Genomic DNA, 23,131 nt, shown 5'->3' with positions numbered 1-23,131 from the left:
GTCTGTATCCATTTCCCCACCCAAGGATGGGGAAATGGATACAGACTGGCCAATTTGATACTGTCTTACCCCCACCAAAAGATCTGCTTGGAGATTAGTTTCTGACTACATTTCAGGAGACACATGTGCTTGAGTTGATGCAGTTTGATATAAACCAGATAGACGGCGCTTTTGAGTAAAACTAAAGTCTTGACTTATCAAAGCCTAGCGCAAGGTAAATTTGAACTCTGGATACGAACAAGTACATCAGCAGTTGATAGTCCATGTCCATTTTGACTTGTTCTCAAACGGCATCAACAAACATATGACAGAATTCTTCCTGTCCTGTTCCATATCCGAGGGATATCTATCTTGGTTATATATAAGAATAGGGAAGTCCGTGGTTTTACCTCCTTCCTTGGTGAGCAGGTTGTAGATGATCAGGTACTCGTAGAAGTCGATAGTGCCGGTGTCGTCTACGTCCACTTCTTTCATTAGCTCCTACCAGCGGAAATAAGTTGCAATGCAAGTCTCATATCAGTCAGTTTTGCAGACAGTTTTAATGTCATATACCGACATTCTGTCGAAGGGCAAAGTCAGCCTTCAAGATAGACATATTTGTCGCAATTCTTGATATAAATTACGGCACAATAGCGCATTTCTTCTAGCACAGCGAAATTACAGTAGAATGAAATATGTTGAAATGGACTGATAGAGTGCAGACTGAAGACATACATGACATACTACATATGCCTATAAGCGGACTACTTTCAGCTTACCTTCATCCTCTGTTGACCGTAGGGAATGCAGTTTGACAACAGACAGATAGGTGGCACAGTTAAATAGAATGGTCGCTTTGAATACACAGGTACTATAATATACAAAAATACAATACTCGGCGTCTATTTTGTCTTGTCAAATCTTATAGAGCCTCAGGAGGTTTGAGTTTCTCGTATAAATAGTATTTTATCTGACTGCAAACGTGCAAAAAAACTGCAGAAGGGTTCAGAAGGTACCCGTACCTTGATCTGCGCGGCTGTAAACTTGACTCCAGGAGCGACCGTCATCAGCGCCCTCACAAGCTGGGCGCAAGAAAGCAAGACAAAAGTAAGGAACTTTGACCAACAAGTAGGCATTTTTGTATGTATTGAATCATTTCTGTACCAAAATGCAAGCTCTTGATGAACGTATACAAAATCACGCGAGATTTGGCGGGAATGTACGAGAAGGTCTTACCTCTCCCATGTCCAGATTGAAGTCTCTGCTCTTGTCGTATTTGGTAAACATGTCGAAGTGGTGTTTCATCTACGTTGGAAACAAAAAGACGGTTCAAATGACTTACACAACTTGTTTGTGAGTGTCGTGACATGAAACTGGTAATATACCTTTCAATCGCGACTTTAATTGTTTGCTAACAGACATAACACAATACAATGCATACAACAGCATAAACATTTCTGGCTCAGTGCACAAAGTCTAAACTTAAAAATTTGTTCCCAAACTCAAGTTATCCACTGATATTGAGGTAATGAATGTTTAACTGATGATTCAGCCTTCATCAGGATTATTCAGCCTTCATCTGGAGAAATGGCCAATTATCGAACTTGGCCTTCGTTTTTGATGCCCCTACTCATCCACTAAATGTCATAAACAGGCTCAACTGATGATTCAGCCTTCATCAGTAAAACTGACCCATTTACTTAGATTACGTGCCATAAGCTCACCTCCGGTTCCTTCATGTGTGGGAAACACTTGAGCGCGGTGTACATGTCCAGCCGCCCCGTCGCCCTGTTGATGAGCTCGGGGTGTTCCTTGTCGAAGGTTTGTTCTGAGGACGTGTCGTCCGGTTCTTCATGCTCCTTTATGGTACTGGTGGAGGATGGTCCGTTTGATTCGGCCGGCCTGGTAACATGTACAGCAGGAGGTTATATGTAAAGCAGTCATTCTTTACACGTGTACACAGAGAGCAAGGATTCTTAAACCCCCTTCCTGAGAGGAAGCATGTCTACAAATAGTGCATGGGTTCTTTCACGTGCAGAGGTTTACCTATTTTTTTTTACGCATTTGGCTCCCGTGTCTTTACGTCCCCGTCCCCAGATTTCTGTACGGTATCTTTATGTGTGGCCTATACTACGTGATTCTCTGACACTTACGGAGGTGGTTTCGCGGCTTCTTTGATCATCTTTCCGAGAGGCATCCGTATGTCCTGTACAAATGGAATGGAAGGGTCTTAGGCAATACTAAGTTAGGTGGAACAAACATCTTAACATTGGACCGCTCCCTTAAGTAGACTTAAATGTGCACTACTAAAAAGTTTATTGATAAGAATTATATTTTCATTTAGAAGTTACTTACGTGTGGCGTAACGGTAGAGCTTTCGGCTCGGAACCAAGAAATACCGGGTTCGAATCTTGCCATGCCACCGATCTTGTAATTGTGCCATTGGGAAAGGCACTTTTAAAACACGAATTTCCTTACTTTACTCAAGTGAAAATATGTCTGCGGTCAATTCATGCATTTGTCTTCGTTGGTGGCGGCATAAAAATAAGTTAAAAAAACTTGAGTGTGCCGTCACCATGTCTTGATAAATGTTGGAATGGAAAAAAAAAGTTCCTTACGTCCTCCGAGGCGGAGTAGTGTGCCGGCAGCTTGCCGCTCAGGATGGAGAACTGCCCGTCCAAGATGGCGTCGTGAACCAGCTCCAGTCTCTGACGCACCATGGGAGCCTCGTTATCGGTCATGAACCTGACGTCAGTGCGCAGACCGTTCACGCAGGCCAGGAAGTACTTCTGGTGGGCGTTTATCTCCTGAAGGAGGACCAAAATTGAGAGATCTTTGAAGAAATTGAGAGATCTTTGAAGCAATCAAAATTGAGAGATCTTTGAACAACCAAAATTGAGAGATCTTTGAACAACCAAAATTGAGAGATCTTTGAACAATTCTTAATTCTTTTATTCACAAATGGCAGTGTCAGCTATCACAAACACAAAATTGCATGACAGAAACCGTGAATCTAAAGTAACCCACCTTTTCCATTTGGTAAATTTTCTTCTTTTCACTTAGCAAATCCCTTGTGATGTCAGCTGCAAAACACATAAAGTAGCATGAACATATAGGAACTGTAGAAATCTGTAATTAGGTACAAGTAGATACGTATACACTGAATTGTGAATGGTAAAGGCGACATAGTGTTTAAAAGTAGCGAAAAAAACAAGCGCAACTTACATGCATTCGACGTTCTTCTCATCTTTTCCATTCTCAGGTGTTCGTCTAATTCCTTTGGGAAAAGAAAATATCATCAATCCCTTGAACCAGTAACCACTAAAATATAGCCTAAAACATTCTTCAGTAATTTGAGAAATTTCGTATCCACAGAGCTTACAAAGTCTCGCAAAATAGGATAATAAAATACCTTTATTCTCCCCTGAAGACGAGTTTTTGTCTCATTGTTTTCTGCCTTTATGGCCTCGATCTGTGCTAGCAGCGCGTCTTCCCTGTAGACAGAATTAACATACATTTTACTGGTACAAAGAAGGTTAGAGAGCCTTGCAGGTACTCAGACGACAGCTAATGTGAAAGTGCAAAAAGAATATGACCAAAGGAATAACATTTTTTTTTGTTTTTGTTGCTGTTGTTGTTGACAGTCTTATCTCTAATAGAATGACAGTCATTGAACAACTACTATATTTGACCTCTAATGTCAAGGTCACGGGTTATCAGAGGTCACGACAAGTGAAGGACGTGAAGCCGCCACTTCAGTCTACATGTTAAAGAAACATTTTAAGGGAAATCGCCTTGCAAAGAACACAAACGTCAGACGAAGTACGTGTTAAGAAAATATTTGGTACCTTGTCGGAAGTATGACCTTTTTGAAGGCTTCTACTGAAAAGACTAGTCGTATTTCTTTGGAACAGCTGACGTAAATGTGCGTCAATTTCTACATACACTTTTTTTTCAATATGTACCACTCTTTGATACCAATAATAGACTGTAAGAAACAACAGAATGGTGTATTCTAACACCCTGTCGTGAAGTGTGGAAACAACAAAACTAACCGTTTATTGGCCTCTTCCTCCACCTTACCGCCGGGTCTGAGCTGTATTTGACTGTCTCTTCTGCTGATACTGAAGAGAAAGAACACAAATGCATTATATTTCCACAGTTCGTGCGATATGTGACATAGAGACGTAATATGGCCGAAACGTAGAAATATTTTATACGTGTATGACATGTACAGACATGGCATTCATGACTGTAACTTGATTGTCCGAAATGAAGATTTTTTTTAAAATTCCAACATATAATCACAAGAAGTGGTGACGGCACACTCATTTTTTTTCAACTTATATTAATGCCTCCAAAATGAAGATTTTTCTCTATCACTGCTTCTTTATTTGGTAAAAATGGAATATGAAAATGCGCCACATATATTATTAGAATACCCCAAACTCTCTTGTAACCATGATTTGTATGTATTCATTAATACATTTTAAGCAGCCGTCCGGCCTCATTACTGTTGCATGTACTGGTAAGACGATACGTTAGCTTAGATATCAGGTCATTTTCAAGACTTGATATCTAGTCAATATGACACGATAGTTGTAGTAGATCAACGATTGGGCTGCACAGCCACGTGAAGGCTTGCAGAGAAAGGCAGCCTTCCTAGATCTTCGGACATGAAGAACAAAGAAGAACGAAGAACAAGCCATCATCAATCATCAACGGGGTGGGGTCGTGTGGCGTAACGACAGAGTGCTCGACTCGGAACCAAGAGGTCCCGTGTTCGAGTCCTGACATGCCAACAATCTTCTGCCCTTGGAAAAGGCACTTCACACGACTTTCCTCACTTGGCTCAGGTGAAAATGAGTATTGTATTGTCTTAATATTAGCTGAAAAAAAATTGAGTGTGTCCCACCACGTCATGTGATTACATGTTGGAATAAAAAATCATCTAAAGAAAACAAGAGTTCTCACATCGCTCTCTGTAGTTTGACCTCGTCTGCCTTCTCCTCCAGCTGTCTCTGCAGGTTCCTGTTGGTCGCCTGGAGAGACCGCATCTCTCTCCCGAGATCCTCCACGCGCGCTCGCAGCTGGGCCGTGTCGTTCTTCTCCTTATCCAGAGCCTCTGTAACAAACAAACAGTGTCGCCGTTTTCATCAGTTATGTTTTACTTTTCTCTCGGATTAAAAAGATTAATATTTTCTCTTATAATCACTAGGACGGAGGATACAGAGCACGTCGGTAGAACGTATACTGCGCCTGTGCAAAACCCTGATTTTTCGAGGTTCTCGTTTGATACCGTTGCATTAGAATTTTGCCTGTTGCAGAGGATATCTTTTCCGGCATAACATTTGGAAACTACAGACGGGATGTTAACCTTATATACAGGAATACGACTTTTTATGAGACGTTCTGTCGAAGTGCTTTGCAAAACTAATTTACGGATTTCGAGCAGGTGCAGTACGTTCTGTTGACGTGTTAGGATATGTACAGCATTTAGCAACAAAGGTCCATAATATAAAGATGTCTAGAAAAAACAGTCATCTTTTTTATAGCGCTAAAACATTACGCAGAACAAACTGTATTGACTTGCTGTCACCGTTGACCCCCCACCCACCTTTCCACATATCATATACATGACAAAAAGTGGTAAACTTACTATAGAGCCTGTTGAATAGATCCATGTATCTCTGCATGGCTTTCGGGTTCATATTTTTCCCGTTCCACAGTTCTCCGAACGGCTTCCTACTTTCAACAGATTCTGGAAGAAGCGGAGCTCCGAAATTGAAGGAATCCATTTTGGCTTTTTTCTTTTCGTCCAAACCGTTGCCCAAAACAAGACTTGCTAAAAATGTATGACTCGACCGAACTGCCGACCAAGCTCATTATATATCCCTGTTTTCCTCACAATGCACCCGTATGCAAATTGAATCCTAACAAGGCACTTTATATTATAAGAAAAACATAGTTAGCCAGGTGTTCAATGCCCTTCAGTATCTCCGTCTTAAAAGCCTGTACAGTGTTTCCAATTCCCCCATTATTCCCATTCTTCTGTTTTCTTATTTCTGGATCAAAATAAAGGATAAGTGGAAGTTGAAGGACGTAGAAGGCTCTGAAACTGTAGCAACATCTGCGGTAGAAATGGCCTTGGGTCGTCACGTGATACGCACTTGGGATGGTTGTCAATCACTTCTTGTCATAAGTGCTGCACTTGAGGAGTGATTCAGCACCTACTAGGCGGGGGTAACATTTTCTAGCCATGACGCTTTTAGCTCAAACAGTTTAGTTCTGGAATAGCAACTTTGATGTGACCGCATATCATTTGAAATAGTTCGTGTTTACTGCCTTTGCTGATCTTTAAATCTCCCTATTGACTATCTTACCACTTAGGCAACTATGTCCTCAGGCACACCCGCTCAGAAACATGATATCTTGCCATCAAGTCGAGGGAAATGTTTTTATAGTCAAGCACCTTCGCTTGTTGAGAGCTCCACGAGGGAAAGGTAGAAATACATGTACACGAGGCATAGGCCTACATTTCTCCCAGGTCCCACATGCAAACTGCTGATTTAGCACATTTAGCCACTAGGGGAGGGCAGTGAAGCCAATCACCAGTCATCACTGCCACCTTGCGACTACGTACGGAAATGCACAAAAACACTACGTTAGAAAATATTGTAAACGTTTTAAGTACTTACCTGCAGTGTCTTTAGAACATTGAATTGCGTCCTGGAGAAAAAAAAGGGAAGGAAAGATTAGCTGGTACACCCTAAAGAACATAAATAAGGAAATAATTTTTTTGTTGAATGTAGAACTTTATTTCACAACGATTGTACAGTGTGCAAAGCATGTAGACACTTTCATAAGTCTAACCTAACTAATACAAGAGTTAAAGCATATATTGGGTATAATTCTCAAACAGCTAGCTGCGCAATAGACATGTGAATAAGTGCAAATACACCACGGTAAACGGCGTTACATATAGCGGTGAGAAGCAGAACTCCAGTCAGAAGCTCTGAGGAAGGTGTCTGATAGACATCGAAACTCTTGTATCCTATGTAGGCGTTACATACCGTCGTGAGTCTGCACATGGCGTCCTTACACCTCGTCAGGTGGGACACAATCTGCGCCATCTGCTTCGCCTCCGCGTTGGCATCTTCACCCTGGGTCTTTCCGAAGTACTCCTTACAAATGCCCTGCCATGCTGCGTTCTGTAAGGCGAAGTAGACTACATGTTTACGAAAAAAAAAAGACATGGACCTAGACTTTATCAGCTTGAAGGAACTAGTATATATTTTCTATACGATAAGATATGATTCAACAACACATAACTACTTTTGTGTCCCGATTTACAGCTAAAATATTAGGACCATAGCCAGCATGTCTAACTTAGCCTCTATCAGGCTTCGGAGGTGGCTGCAGCTGGAACGAGTAGAAATTGGCCAAATAGACAGATAACATGCCATGGGAGTTGGTCCGCTAAAGGGGTACATTTGGGATGTGGCAAATAATTCTTTAGCGGGCCAACTCCCCTGGCATGTTATCTGTCTATTTGGCCAATTTCTACTCTTTCCAGCCGCTTCCGATGCCTGGTAGAGGCTAATGTCACACACTGTATTGTTAGAACTAATTTATAATATAATCAGTTTCAGATAAAAATTGGAAAGATTTTTTGTTTGGCTTACCACGCCCTTTGTCTTGTCCTGAGGTAGGTGACTGGTTCCGTTTTTGTTATTGTCAGTTGACAGGGTGTCCAAAATGTCCAACAGGGCGCTCAGTCCCTTGTTCATCTCCTCTACCGTCGCCATTTTCTCCTGAAAAACAGAAGGAAGCACGATGAGTCGCCTCCAGTCACGTAGCCCTGGGCAGGGAAGCGTGCTAAATCGTTATATAAGAAATTTTACACCTAGTTATGCTCTTTGTTGTTGTGCAACAGCATTCACCTACAATCAGTCAGAACTTAGCACGTACTGCGCCTACGCAAAACCCGTAATGTTGTTGTGCGTGCATAGACCAGAACGTCTTATTACCTTCGCCAAGAAGGTTATGTTTTCAGTAGCGTTTGTCTCTCTCTCTCTCTCTCTCTCTCTCTCTCTCTCTCTCTCTCTGTGTGTGTGTGTGTGTGTGTGTGTGTGTGTGTGTGGTTTAGCAAGATAACTCGAGAAGCAGTGGATGGATTGGAATGAAACTTGGTAGGTGGATTCATGAGACCTAGAAATGATTAGATTTTGGGTCCCCTGGCGGCTTTCCTTGGTACTGCAGCAAAACTTCCGGTTTTGATATCTCGTGATCTGGACATGCTAGGGTCACGAATTTTGTATGGCAGATAGCTCTTGGGATAGGGAAGAAGTGACATCCCATCTATGGTTTTCAAATGTTGTATCGGAAAAGAAATCGTCTGCAACGTACAGAATTCTGGAGCAACGTTGACCAAACATTCAGCGAAAACTGGAAAATCAGCGCGCTCCATGTACTTGAACCACGACTTGTACTTGAACTAACAAGTCGCCTTTCTTAATAACTACCAACTTCAACGACAAATACGCTCTTCATAGTACTTTTAAGAGGGTACCGGTCATTCATTTCATAGCAGACGAACGGAACGTAACACAGATAATAAGCATTATATATTAGTACGCTTGAAGTTGTATCTTACATAGTACAAACCTGGCAATTATAAATAGACAAAATAAACAGTAACGTTTTTGGCCGTTTTTCGTCTTCTTCCAAATTGTTGGTTTTCTATTCTCTGATCTAGTCAGACTACTGGCTTCGTTGCGAATGTTATGACGAGGAAGCACAATGATTCCCATAAAATCACCATGAATCAAAACTACGTGCGTATTCTGCTATATTTCACGCACAATGACGTCACTGCCATGACAGAACGCACATATTTCTGTCATTACAACCATTTCACTGCGTTCCCCTAAAACATTTTCTTCTGCTACATTTGAGACGATTCACCCGTGGTAAAGATACGAAAAAATACAGCTAGATACTGACAAGTGTAGCGGTCGTATACATTGAAACAGAGACAGTTCCATAACTATATATATAACGTTATATATAGTCATTCATAAATTCCTCTCAGTATTTACGCAGTGCACCTCTGGGAAAATACAGTAGCTCAGGTGACAATGACAATTAGAAAATACCAACATTTCTGTGAAATACCAAAATTATTATATGTAAATGACAGGAAAAATGTCAGACAAAAAGTCAACACCATGTCACGTGTGTTTTTGCTCCTGGAAATACAACGAATGTTAATGTGACACTTTCGTCTCACTTTTTTCATTACAGAGACGATTGTAAACACATCCGATCCGTAATAAGTTTCTCCCTTGGACCTACGTCACAAGAAGACTGTCAACGTTGCTATCAAAACTTCTAAAAAGGGCTACTATACCAATGTCAATCTTTTCCTCAAACACAAGCAAACCCGGCCCCCCACTAGGCCAACGTCGTGACCGAAAACAAGGGTGAAAACAAATGGCTGGATCTGACCGGGGGCATGGTTCCCTCACGCAGACGACATTCGGGGCCTTGTTTTCCCGCCAGAAGAATGGCTGACCTCCTTACCTTTCCCTTTGAAAGAGTGACACGCGCCTCACCCCACTGTTGCTATGTTTTGGTGCCACTCAAGACACGGTGTCGATTTCAGCCCCTACCACGCAGCTGAAATTTGTCCCAGAATTTTGTCAAAAATTCTGCCAGAGAACTAGTGCCGTCGAAATCAAGTGTTTCTTGTCTGGGCTATGAACAACAGAAACTAATAGATGTAAGAACAACACACGAAGACAGAGAGCACAAATAAAGAAGAACAGGAAAGAAGGAAAAGGAATATTCCAATAGTTTACGTACGTGCTCTCAAAAGGGCTTAAAAGATGTTGTACCATAAACAGCATACAAATGAGAGCATAAGAAGTATCCAGAAAACGTGGGCGTCCATTACTTAACAGTGACGATTGTTCAGCTTCTCTAAACATACGTGAAACACACAAAGAATTTTCCCTTTAGGAATGGGGTGTTAGTTTATTTTCCCTAGGTAATGTTTCCCATTCGTAGCTAGTAAACAGAGGCATTGGAACATATAGGGGTTAGAAACAGTTACAATGTCGAAAATAAGGAACATAAGGCTTCGTGTATAACTAAGAATGTGTTTGAACCTTGCTTATCCCTAATGATGGTTTTGTGTTGTAAACACGGAATCGTGTATTGGACAGAATGCATACATGTATGTCCCGGAATGTTGCGTGCATGGAAACGGTAACCGATCATATCACGTAGTTTGCCCATACCGACTTGTAAGAAAGTGCCACTTGAGGTAAATATTATGTCATAAACAGAACAAGTGAATGAAATTCATTCTTTCCAAGATATTTACGGATTCATCAAAGGCATTGGTGAAATACAGTAGCGCACGGATGTTTTGGTAAATGCTTCAAACGGGTACATATACAAGTATATGACGCCTACATTCTCGACTGAATTTAGCTGTAATTCTACTGCTAAAAACGAATACAACCGGAGAAACGGGCAGAGGAATATGTCCACAACATACCTGGATGATGTAAACCACATGCATAGTGTACCGAAAACAGCACTAGTAAAGATATATGTATCAGATTAATTACAAAGCTGACACATCCATGATTGATGGTACGATGTCTATCATGTCATATTGTTCCATTTGTTGTCACGATTCGAGTGGGCCTACCTTCGCCCAACAGTCATCAACAAATCACTTTCCAATACAGTCCGGAAAGATCTGTATCAGTATAGCCGGTATAACCGTCCTTCGGGGTAACACACCAGCTTCGCAGGCACGCGGCTCGGCGGCAGCTAGCTATATCACACCAAACGACTTGTTACTCAATCTTTGCACATTTAATTGCAGGAGTTGTTTAAAGCTGTCTAGTGATGATGCCCCGACTGTGTTCCACTCTACGATAGTTCTGGGGAAATACGAGTTTTTGAGTTTTTGGTTCTGTACCCTTTCCAGTTTATCTTTCCACACTTTACAACTGATCTGTCGGGTTTCAGTTCCCGATGGTCAGTCATTACTGTTGCCCATGACAACAGCTAAAGTACTCACTAAAGTGCATGTATCCAAGCTGGTGTGTTACGCCGAAGGCTATACCGATACAGATACAGATCCTATCCCACAGTATCAACAATGTATATTTTGTTGACAGTAAACCTTACATTTCTCGACATATCATAAAGTTACCTCTATGGGAACTGTATATCGTAATTATTCTAAACAAAACGAAACGCCAGAAAAATTAGCCCGCCAAACGCACAAAGATTGAGAAAAGAAACAAGTACTAAACAGTAAACAAGGGATCATCTTAGTACGGTAAATTGAACCTCGACATAACGGACCATCCTAACCACAAAATACATAGTTCTATTTAAACACTAACCAAACAATGCACACTGTACATACCTTAGAAACCACATCACTATTTGCAGAACTAGACGACAGAAGCTGTTGCGGTTCGAGTGAACTACTTCCACACTGTGTTTGCGTTTGTAGGTTATGCTATGATGAACGTTAGGGCAAAACGTCACACACTATTGAACCGTAGAGACTCCATGGTGGCCCGGTATTTGTCTTTCATTGTCTACTTGTCATAGCAGGTGTTGTCTTACCTGCTGACCCCTGGAGCTTCTTTAATTTACTCAGTCAGAAGGAAAGGAAACCCGACTAGCATTAGGATTATGTATGCCTACTTTCCACTGAGGCAGCGACTGTTCAGCGGCCATTGAACCACCTAAAATCTTATTGATAAAGAAGTGTAGTGTTTATACTGTCATGAAAGTTCATCTGTGTTGGTAGTTACATGTTTAAAGTTAAAACTTTTGATCCAACACAAAGAAGTTCTCTCACCAAGAGCTTTCGACCAGTCACTCTGGTCTACTATACTGAGGAAGACTGGTCGAAAGCTCAAGGTGAGAGAACGTCTTTGTGTTGGATGTAGAGTTTTAACTTTTTAAACAAGTGTGTAGTTAAATTTGTACTTTTTTGTGTGAATATAAATCGTACTTTTACACCATGAATCATAAAGCCATAGGTTATCATACAATCCGGACTGTGGTTGCTCAACGGTTTTCATTCAATGGAAATTATACCTGGATTTTGCTTGGTTTCTCCTTTGTTTTATTCCAGGTGGTTTTGGTGGGAACGCTTAGACTAACCAGGTGGTTGGAGATGTAAAGAAGGTAACCTATGGGTGACTGGGCCTGACTGAAGAAAGAGCTACATTCGTGTGTCCGTGAAACGCGATACGGATACTTTGCACGCTCAGAGATCTAATCTATCCCTGAAAATCATGAAAGGAAACAACACGATATTGTAAGGTAGCTCGATAAGTCTTATTGAAGCGTGTAGCATGTACTGGTATGTTGCATGAAAACTAACGTATGTTGTATGAAAACCAACAACCTAGCGAATGAACTAGTTCAAAATATTATTTGGTTAAGGGGTTGAATATTTTATCTTTTAGGAATGATCTTTAAGTGAGTTATAAAGATAAAATCTTCACTGTTTTGCTTGATACATGTTTTATGGATCTTGATATAGTTTCATATTTTTGCGCCCCCCCCCCAAAAAACCCCTAACGCCGCCGCTCCAAGAACTCAGGGGCCACATTTTGACCTTGATAACGCGTGAAGGTCAGCGAGCCACACTAAATCGATATACGCCAGTTTTATAGTGTAAACCGTAAAAATTCAATTAGATGTTTGTTTTGGTCACTTTCAAGAAAGCCGAGTCTTTTTTTGGGTCGCACTAAATGAAGCGTATTTTTGACCTTCTCAAATGTGTACAAAATATCTCTCTTCTTCTCTCAGGTGTACAAGCTGACGTCACGTGATTGAGATAGAACTCGTCCCTTAAGAAGGGCACGCGTGTTCTTTGGACGTGCTGAACTAGAAAAAGTTTTGTGCTAAATTTGAATTTTACATAGATGCTACCATTTTACAGAAAGCCAGCCAAGCTACATTGCGCGTAGTTCTTTTTCCAACACAACGATAAAACGAATCAAATGACAATGGTCACGTATTGTAAGAAATCATTTCAAATCGCATGGAGTCTACAACTATCGTAGAAAATAGATACACACGATAGTTTGGCACTTGGACCCTCCCCTTACTTATCATAGGACGACAGACTCACCACCCTCTAATTTTGTACATCTTTAGTCAGGATAGTTGCAAGTCAGTTTAGTGAAATGTATCAACCACTGTACATATAGGTAAATAGGGGATCTAACTAACTACACAGCTATGTTGCTAAGGACGCTGACGGTACATGTCCTTGGTCACATTACGGAAAATCCACGCTCCTATCAAGAACAAATGACACAGAAAACTTACCGATAGTGTGTTATGTCGAAACTGTCTGTGTGTGCACTCCAAAATACGGTAATGACACTTGACTGCAACGTAACAGGTGAATGGTTTTGTACCTTCGACCAGCTGTAGCCTAACTGTCAATTAAGTTAACGATGTCCATCTATTTTTTCATGAGTCACTCTTTATGTATCCTGGTCAACACCAGAGTGTCAGATCCTTGGAGATGGCCCACAGATTGTCCTACTGGCCATTCGCATGGTCTATTTGATAACAATTAGCAGTGTTTGACACCACCTGCTATCATTGACTCACGCGGCCTGAGAACGATCACCCAGACACGTATATTTGCCCAAGTCAATTCAAGGCATGTCAATACCACTCCCTCTTTTCTACTGGATCGGTTATAGTTACGGTTTGTTTGGGAAAACAAACGGCTACAGTAGCTTGGAATTTCGTGGCAGAGTTAGCTAAACGATGTCCCAATGATAAAATAATGTTTGACTTTGACACGTTGTGGATATAGGCATATGTCCAACCTCGGGAAATATACCCTAATAGAACAGAAGATGTTATTCGTGAAAACGATAAAAACTATTTCCTAGCCTTTTTCGGCACATACGAAGCACCACTTTCTTTTACCATCGTTTTATGATTAATACATACGTTGTTTAGGAAATTGTGGAAGAAAGTACTTAGTTTCAATTGTGCATTATTACAAGATGACGAGTTCGAAATTCGTTAAGGTGCGAAAAATGGGGACCTAAAATTAAACCACTCGCTCCGTATGTCTACAACTCTCTTGTGATCACTTCGGGCTTTATTTTGACCTAATCACTTCGTCTCTGTGACATTTATATGAACTTTTTTAACCTTCTCTGAACACACTGGGTCATAATAAGCACACTTTCAAGTTAAATCTATTATGCATGATGCTAGATACACCTGTATATTATTAATGTCAATTTTGTACCCTACTTTACGGGTTGTAGTTGAGACGTCTGGACGTCAAGTTATCGGGTCTCTGTTTGAAGAGCGCCATACATTCAAGGAAACGAACTCAATTATTGAGAAAAGTAATCTTGTGGCCAGTTTTGAATAGCTTTTACCAAAAAGATAGCTTATACCTACCTCAGTAAGGCACAGTATTGAGCTACGAAGCTGTTTGGTGGTTATACAGATGTACGTCGTCCTTAGATTCTACATGTGTACTAACATGTTTCCGAACATCAACAGATAATGTCTCCATTCCACAACATTTTGCACACTCAGTGTTAAGAGGACACCATTAAGGACGAATGCGTCAGAACCACACAGATTTGTAATGAAACCGCCTCTCTCTTTGTTACTGACAGCACTGAGAAATAGGACGTGCGTCAAAACTAGCCTTCAATCACTAACAGGAGAAAGGGTAATGAGAAAAAAGACACGTGAAAAGGATAGAAAGAGAAGAAGTGTAAAGAACTCATGATGTATTTGTATGTCGGTAGAAAATACACACAGTTCCGAGAGCAAGAACCCTTAGTAAGGCTTTCGTAATTTACAAATGCGCATTAGACTAACATCAAAAGAAGAAAATTCATGTGTACTATTAGATGATCATGATTAACGTGCGTTTTGCACTCAGTCTAACACTAGTGTAGGACAACCCACACAAAAGCCTCTATGTGCCTGACAAAAAGACACTGCAGAGGAAAGGAAAGGAACTGCAAAGAACTCTTTGTGACAAACATTAGATAGCTAAAAAGGACAACTAAATCAGGATTCAATTTAAGATCTGTCACCAAATGCTACCACCTCCTTCTACGGTACGACTATCCATCTTCGTCACAGACTCCAAGACTCTCTCTCTCTCTCTTTACGCATACACAAAAACACCGCAGAAATGGAAACATAACCTTCTCAGCAGTAGAAGTAATAAATCAGTTCTTACCACAGCAGCCAGCCCGTCCTGTTTCTCCCTCCTCGCTGTTTAGCAAACGTCAGCCGTCCTCTCCTGAAATGTCGCCTGCTCGCAGCGGTCTCCAGAGAAACCGACCCCTGTCCTCACACAAGTCACGGCCGCCGGTCGTTGTTTCCCCCAACGTTTACACAACAGTCAAACGAGAGTCTCTGTTTCACTGGCTGAGGTCCAAGTGATTTGTAAGACGCGTACGTTTACATAAATGGAAATTACTGTGTACTAGTACTTCGAATTCTGTGGCGTGCCGCACTGCGTATTTAGGTAGTTGTGTTTGCATGTGTATTGTCACAAATGTCACTGACCCGTGAAACGAAAACTAATTACCCAAACCTACAGATGAGAGTCCCTACTAATTCATTTACTCAAACGAACTGTCTGGTATTGCGATGCCCGTCTCCATGGAGATCGGGATTTGATTGACGGTATCTTGCAATATTTCTTTCAAGAAACTCGGTCAAGTGAAAATTAATGCGTTTCGCGTGACGCAAACGTAACATGATTTATTTTGTGATTACGTGATGCAACGACAATACATATTGGCCAGAACACTAGCCTTAGGTTCAGCAGTAGATGCGCTTGCATTGTATGCGCCCCCTATGGGCTGTATAGATAACTGCAATGCAATTGTGTGCTTGTAAGTTATCCTTCCAATGACTGACACCTGTGGTCTGGTGTCTTGCACGTAATAGAGAATACGAACAACAAACGAAAGAGAAAATTGAAAGTCAATTTATTAAATACATACACCAGATAGATAAGATAAATTGCCAATATGGAATAATACAAATACATTAAATTAACGAAAGGGTCAATCAATATGTATATCAAGTGCATTTACTAAACTGCATGTAGCCCAAATGTACTAGTGTATAGTATAGGTGGCTGAGTTGACATATACAGTCTATCGAAAAAAACTACAAGCTTTTGCATGTAGGCAATGGCAAAACGAATACTTACTGTCTAGTAAACTTAGAGTTACTGTTGATAAGCTACAATGTATATACGTATCATGTGGCTGATATAATAATAATGATCATTATTATGTACACCAGGTATGACAGAAAATATTGTGGACAAACTATACAAATAAGGTTGAGGAAACAATACCAGATTACTATCTTAGATTTAGGAATAAATGTCTTCATGTTCTTCCACAACTATAAATAAATGGCATGCAATGCTTAATGATACATTTGTACCACTAAATCACGAGAGATTTCCACTTGTGGTACCGTTAATTCACACACAGCATGTATAAATTATTTTCAACAGTCTGCAGAACACTCTAAGCCCAAACAGAATATTACATGTATATCAATAGATTTAGTAGATCATATCATTATTTTGTCTCGCCTCTGAAGTACGTATGGTCTTGCCATGGTTGCCAGAAATGTGACGGACGTTGGCGGGATGTTTCAACACCCTGCTGTGGTCGTGGGGCCGACGGTTTTTGCTGGGCCGCACACGCTACCGAAGCTGGTTTTTGCTGGGCCGCACACGCTACCGAAGCTGGCGTGCTAACGTTGCTGATAGACGTCGGTACGGAGGACGGGGCTGTGTGTGATCCCGATGTTTTGCCAACAGCCTTTTGTCCTGGGTAAATCTTTCGCTGTTTGCGTAAATCTGTTTCGGCTGAGGTAGAAGTTCCGTGTGTCCGTTTTCTGGGTTTGTCGTCGGCGTTTTGAACACAGCTTTTGCTTGATCGGCTGCCGCCAGCATCCGCGTTTTTCGCCGAAATGTCCGGTCTCGACTTGCTTGGTGATGACTCTGCATTTTCCACGCACGTATCGCTAGTAAGTCTGGCATCCCTCAATAGTAGTGACATTGCATTTTTGGTGCACCTCTTGGATTTTTCTGCACGCTTTTGTGATGACGTTACATTTTTGGTGCACCTCTTTGGTCGTTCTGCACTTTTTGGTGGTGACGTTGCATTTTCGGTGGACTTCTTGGTCACCTTTGGTGGTCGCGATGTGGTGGTTTCTCTGCTTCTCTCAGTGGCTGAGCGCTTCCTAGCTTTCTTCCCCATGCGATCAAACTCTTCAATTGTTATGGATCTCACGTCAACAATTTTAGGTGTTGTACTGTCAACATCCGGGTAGCCACGAGCCTCCCTTCGCGCCTGTAGAAGCCGGTACAGACACCAGACTTTCCACGTCTCCATGTTCCAACTATACATTTCCAGTGAGGTGGAATTTTGACTCAGCTGACCTCTGGAACCGACCGTATCTTTAGCTTCAGAATATGGCATCGCCATGCTGCTTCGCTTCCCTTCCCACGTTGATTACAGAGCCCAATCTGCAAAGAAAGGGAAGAGACACGCATTGCTAAGCACAAAAAGGCTTCAGAAAACCGAGTCATATTTTATTCATACCGACTGCAACATTTCTTAATTATACCATGGAGTTCTATGATTATACATACTGATAATGAATATCATAAATTCTTAATGATATGAACAACAGTCATGTGGTTACACACTTGGTGAAACTGTACTGTGTGATAGTAATATTACGTGTGGCGTATAATTCTTATGTCATTATAACATGGTCATAAAAAAGATGTCACCAAGTGTCGAAATGAAATGAAGAAATGATGTCAGGATTTCACGTTATTATTAGGCGTTCCAGGAAGTAAAGTACACACGTATCAGTTTATAATCTACATCATCGTCGCATAAAACAACAAAAAAATATATTGTACATACAGTGGTGCAGCATGTCCATACTCGTTCTCAGAGTTCTTGGAGCGGTGGCGTTTATTTTTTTGGGGGAAGCAGAGCTGATACAATATTTTTACACGGGGAGAGGGAGTTACGCTACTACTACACTCGAGAACGATACAGCTTTCTCCGCGGATACAGCTATCCCCAGAACAAGGCCCTCCCCCCGTAAAGAAACCGCCGCTCTAGCCGCTCGTAGAATTATAAACAAAACACTGCCTCACTCGAAGTCTGCGCAGGGGATTACCGTACGCCTATCCAATTTACGTGTAGCAGACAATTATAACGTACAACGGGCCTTACCGAATCATGTTGTCGTAACCTTTTAAGCTAGAATATTGTACACATGTACTCACAGTTTTGATAGCGTTGTATAAGACACAACCTCTGGTTCACCGCCAAGTGTAGCCATGGTTCTGACGATGTGAGACACGTAGTCGTAAACGAACGAGGTAGCCAATCATGGGGGCGGGATATTTTGGTCACCTGACTTCGCCCGCCCGCCGGCAGTCATAACAGGATTTCTGCTTGTATTGTTTGTGGGCGTTTTTACGTAATATTTAAAACGTGTGCCACGGGAAATGTAGACTATTTCCTCCCACAACGTCGCAAATATTCCTTATGGCTTTGACAGTTAAGTACCACCTCAACAAGACTTCGGAGATCTCATACCTCCATATTTCCAATTCCAGAACAAGCTTCTAGCGTGACCAAACACCACTTATAGTCCTGACATAAAAAAAATATTATCTGCCACCAAAACACCAAGACCATAGCATGTTTAAAAAAATAAAATAAAAAACGGAAGTTCTGTTTTAGTACCAAGGTCATCCACTATTTGATCTCCACCTTCGTCTTCCCAAGACCTACCCACATGCCAAATATCATCACAACACTCAAAGTCTTTATTAAGTTATGGTGATATGCACATACACACGCACGCACAGACAAACAAAAAACAATACAGAACAGGTGTGTCCGTATCGTGCAATATTGTAAGTAACCGTTAGGAGGCGCCCACGGGGCGGAAAGCAACCTTCTCTCGGCGGCTATGTAGGGTGGCCGGCTATATTAAAATAACGCGTTAAAAACTCTTCCCCACCGCCGCGGGGCCTGCGCAGGAGGCTAGCATACAGTATGGCACAATTTACAATCATTATGTTGACAAGAGATTACGCCGGGTATGCGTATCAGAATACGGATAGATAGTAGTTGGACCGGTTGGACCTCCTGTTTTAATCAGTCCTTCACGAGATACAAAAATCACTGGACCGACAACTAACATTCCTGCCGAAACAAAAGACCCTTTTTGTAAAGTCAGGGCTGTCTTCAAGGATTTTGCAAAAATTAAGTGGCAGCTTTCACAGGTCATCCTGACCTAGCTTACTCAGCAAGTTGCCTTCATTCTAACACCAGTCATGCTTCTTTCAAGCTATGCAGATGAAAATAAAGATATCTCAATGACTTAATGAGCATCTATAACAAAACAACAGTCACAAAATCCGCGCTTGATATCAAAAGAAATGGCTGTACATTTGCAACTGTTTTTATGATTATTGTATGCATTTATTTGAATTTTACTGTCATATTCCTTAATTGTGCACATATAATACCCACATTCAGAGACACCTGCCCGCCATCTAACTAATAAATTGTCAAACCCCTCCCGACCCTCAGGCCAAGCTTGACGTTTGAGTCATGTGTTGTAGGTATTCTGCCATTTACAACAGAAACAAGTATTTCTTATTTAATGCCCATCATCATTGTATTTCAGTTTTGTCCTCTATTTTTTTGTTTAGACGAAAAAATTATGAGTTCCATCCTATGAAAGGAATGGCCCTTCACACTACATATGTTTCCGATTTGAGATATTTTATGTAGCAATAGCAGGTGGCAAGACAGGTTAATTTGCATAAGGCTCCAGAAGGGGATTCGTGTATATGTGTTCTAATTAAGAAATAAGGATAAAGTTTTTACTTCAAACTAGATATGAAGGTACAAAATAAAGTTACACTGAGACTTATTTAGAATATATCAAATTGTCTCGTTATGACTGAAATTGGTGATTTTCGCATACTGCAAAACCCCTCATGAGACCTAAAGCTCTCCTAGGACAATTACGCCTTCTTTGAGATACGGATAATTATCATACTTTGAAAGGGACAGATGATCCAGTAGGGCATCATGCACTGATACCCGGGTCCCGGTGGACAAACTTTCTTCTCTTGACTTTCCACAGCATTGGGGCAACAAACAAGGTAAGAGGCACATTTCTAGACGAAAAGCAACGAATTTTAGTTCATTAGGAAAGACCAGCAAGACAAAAACCCAGCACCCAAAGTGTTGCTTTATCAGACAACAAGAGTCTGACCTAGTTGTGATGCCATAGCCAGTATTGTTACTTGTACACAATGTTTTTTGAACACCGTTTTTTAAAACAACGACAAATGGATATCCATTTAGATTTTGCCATTGCATCGTGGGGCATTTATTTTTAAAAGAGTTACGGTGTATACATTATTCGACAGCACCACTAAACAGGTGTTTTCATGCCGGACAACTCTGTTTGGTACATAACATTATATTTTTCCACTGAGGATGGGGGAGGGGGGCAAGACATCGTCAATAACTTGCCAAACGTTCTAGAAAATGAGAAACACACTTCCATTGCATTGGGTATAAAGACATGCCTGTATGAATGAATACCCACGCTGCATGGGCTTAACACTGAGTGATTTGTATTGTCTGCCAGAGAGCATGGGAAATAAGACCTACTCTGATGTTTATTTTTTGTCAAAACAACCCTGTTCCTGTTTATGTTTTCAGCTTACATAAATTTCGCCCTGTATGTCGACAGTTGTGTATATCAATGGTTTAGAAAAATAATTCTGACACTTCTTGTCCTATCTCTAATAACATACACCAGTCTCTTTTGATTTGATTAATGGACTCTTATTTGACCGAATTTCCGTCAACGCACGTCATGTACAGGAAATGGTGTTACACCTGATGACGTACATGTAGATAAGCTGACGCAAATAAAAACAAAAGACACAACTGCTGATAGCTTGAGTCAGTTTACGAAATATACATCTGAGCACAACAAGCACTGATCATTACAACTGTGTAAAAATAATCGTCAGCGGAGAAATTGTACGTGAAAAAGCAATAGTTTAGAACATTAAAAAAAGCCCATGCAAGACAGATCTACTATCACCTATAGATTTAACGATAGAAGATCATTTAAAAGCTTAAGGTTGGGACGTAGCCATGCAGGAAAATTGAAAAGCTAAGATAGAGATTTAGCCTTGCAAGGGTCAGTTTCATTGTGTGTATAAGCAACCCTTGTTAGATCTTCAAATTATATGAAGCTAAGCTCACGCATTTTTTCAAGAGAAACCCACAAAAAAAAAACACAATCAATGAGAGATGATTTGTCTACTGTTCATAAACACACGAACGTTGGTATTATAACATGTCCTTGGTTAGACAAGGTCGTGTGGTATTGTTTCTGGACTGGTATTTTTTGTAGTGGTGCGACCGCAAGTAACCTGACAGTGAAGGCCAGATTGTCTCCAAGCAGAGGTTTAGGCTTCGGCTTATTTTTGGCGTACGTGTTTTAGGTGTTTTTATCGGGCTCTCTTCTTTGTACTGGTATCTTTCTTCGTCAGCTGGCAACTCCCTGACAAATGGATATTGCCTATCCAATTTGATATTGTCTTTGAAGCCACCAAAAGATCTGCTTGGAGATTAGGCCACACAAGTAAACCTTGTGACACGAGAAAAGATTCGCCCTCCATTTTTTTTCATACTTCGATGACCAGTAGGTCTTCACATTATTCAATTTTGAGTATGTACATATAGTATACAGCTGAAAAATTATTCTTGCTTGAGCCGAGTTAAATATCTACACGCAGATGAAAAATGTAAAAGTCATTGAGTAAGGGAAGCATAGCACAAGACCCAGCATACATGTTATGTATAACAAAACTACTGTGAATTGTTTTCGTGCAGAGCTGTTTCTTTTATAGTTTACAGCCACAAAACCACGACAAATATACTGGAGGAGCCTGGAAAATTCCAGATACCCTGCAGTCACTATGCAGAAAAAGTCATCAGTTTATATCAATAAAATAGTCGCATTAGAAAATCGTATTTTTTGTATTACAGTTGCCATGACTACACAGTGGGCATGCGAGAGGAGGGGGCAGCAATGTGAGTTTGTTACCATCGTCCTAACCAATTTGTAAACATAATAAGTTTGTAAATAAACAACATTAACGTTATATAACATTACATGAACGTAACAGTTTCACGCATTGGTTCAGACATTGCTATTGCCAAAGCTAGAATAATTTTCCCAATTCAGGGACCAACGCAAGTTGGAAAATCTTAACCGACCAGTTGGGACAGGCTGCCTTCAGAGAGAAGAAACAACAACAGTCCAAGGTTAGTTACTAGTACTTTTTCTGGGTGTATCCAATAATAGATACATAAGGTACTAGGTTAGACGCCACATGTGTGATTATATGAAATTATATGACCTTTCCTTTGTATGCCTGCAATGCAGTAATGAAAATATGAATGGATATACACAACGTAAACACATGAAATGCCACCAAACTCTATTACTTTGTGTTGAAGCAACTTCTTAGTATGCTATGGAATAGGACTGATTCAATTTGCTACATTAAAAGACTGACAAGAAATTGACTTTGAAAATTCAGTTTTACCGCCCTGAAATTACATTGGAAGCCTTGAGATATGAAGAAGCTTCTACAATGTAACAGAACTCGTATTTTTCATCTACTTGCAGACAACCGACCTACTGCAGGCCCCCAAAGCCACCTCCACGTCCAAGCTCATTATGAGCGCAAGGATTGAGAAATTCAAGATGGCGGCGAGAGCTGCAGCCTTGAAAGGTCAAAGGTTGTTCGACAACACCGGAGTGGGCGGTGCTGGGTACGCCGTGGTCATCTCCAACCCCACTGTTCCACAGAACGACTTCTTCAAACCTGGCCGGGTCTTCCAAGTCCGCCTCCGCCACACCAATACTGGGACAGATGACGATGCAGGTACGCCCTTCCTTCCTTCCTTCCTTCCTTCCT

The 23,131-nt window shown here is 41.0% G+C and overlaps 3 protein-coding genes across 5 annotated transcripts in view; 1 reads left to right on the top strand and 2 right to left on the bottom strand.

Moving 5' to 3' along the window:
- Window positions 1-15,437, bottom strand: part of LOC109464448 — a 15,758-nt gene extending 321 nt beyond the window's left edge. Inside the window, exons 1-15 of one of the 2 annotated variants that reach the window (XM_019761432.1) lie at window positions 15,275-15,437; window positions 7,665-7,793; window positions 7,053-7,190; window positions 6,678-6,708; window positions 4,954-5,104; window positions 4,035-4,103; window positions 3,392-3,473; window positions 3,205-3,256; window positions 3,007-3,062; window positions 2,598-2,786; window positions 2,133-2,185; window positions 1,704-1,881; window positions 1,216-1,284; window positions 1,002-1,061; window positions 390-480 (exon numbers count right to left, since the gene is read on the bottom strand). In XM_019761432.1, coding sequence (XP_019616991.1) covers window positions 390-480; window positions 1,002-1,061; window positions 1,216-1,284; window positions 1,704-1,881; window positions 2,133-2,185; window positions 2,598-2,786; window positions 3,007-3,062; window positions 3,205-3,256; window positions 3,392-3,473; window positions 4,035-4,103; window positions 4,954-5,104; window positions 6,678-6,708; window positions 7,053-7,190; window positions 7,665-7,787 — 1,342 coding nt within the window. In that variant the 5' untranslated portion in view covers window positions 7,788-7,793; window positions 15,275-15,437. Of the gene's footprint in view, window positions 1-389; window positions 481-1,001; window positions 1,062-1,215; window positions 1,285-1,703; window positions 1,882-2,132; window positions 2,186-2,597; window positions 2,787-3,006; window positions 3,063-3,204; window positions 3,257-3,391; window positions 3,474-4,034; window positions 4,104-4,953; window positions 5,105-6,677; window positions 6,709-7,052; window positions 7,191-7,664; window positions 7,794-9,489; window positions 9,545-15,274 lie in introns of those variants that run through there. The other variant, XM_019761431.1, reaches the window with a different exon arrangement.
- Window positions 15,438-16,131: 694 nt separating this feature from the next.
- On the bottom strand, window positions 16,132-18,563 carry LOC109464487. Of its 2 annotated transcripts, none has more exons than XM_019761495.1 (2): window positions 18,009-18,352; window positions 16,132-17,599 (listed from the first exon to the last, which is right to left on the bottom strand). In XM_019761495.1, exon 2 carries the CDS (start codon window positions 17,556-17,558, stop codon window positions 16,644-16,646), a length of 915 nt encoding a protein of 304 aa, XP_019617054.1. In that variant the 5' UTR covers window positions 17,559-17,599; window positions 18,009-18,352; the 3' UTR covers window positions 16,132-16,643. The 2 variants fall into 2 exon arrangements, with proteins under 2 accessions (XP_019617054.1, XP_019617053.1); XM_019761494.1 differs by lacking the exon at window positions 18,009-18,352 and adding an exon at window positions 18,380-18,563 and having other exon boundaries at window positions 16,136-17,599.
- Window positions 18,564-20,133: 1,570 nt separating this feature from the next.
- The window catches only part of LOC109464474 (allene oxide synthase-lipoxygenase protein-like), an 11,535-nt gene continuing 8,537 nt past the window's right edge, over window positions 20,134-23,131 (top strand). The window contains exons 1-4 of the mRNA XM_019761469.1: window positions 20,134-20,281; window positions 22,194-22,238; window positions 22,393-22,472; window positions 22,840-23,098. Coding sequence (XP_019617028.1) covers window positions 22,199-22,238; window positions 22,393-22,472; window positions 22,840-23,098 — 379 coding nt within the window. The 5' untranslated portion in view covers window positions 20,134-20,281; window positions 22,194-22,198. The remainder of the gene's footprint in view (window positions 20,282-22,193; window positions 22,239-22,392; window positions 22,473-22,839; window positions 23,099-23,131) is intronic.

Source organism: Branchiostoma belcheri, unplaced genomic scaffold (genome assembly GCF_001625305.1).
Source record: "Branchiostoma belcheri isolate BF01 breed outbred unplaced genomic scaffold, Haploidv18h27 scaffold139, whole genome shotgun sequence".
Taxonomy (NCBI): Eukaryota; Metazoa; Chordata; class Leptocardii; order Amphioxiformes; family Branchiostomatidae; genus Branchiostoma; species Branchiostoma belcheri.
The sequence above is the reverse complement of the archived record's forward strand: the minus strand, read 5'-3'. Positions and strand labels throughout refer to the sequence as shown.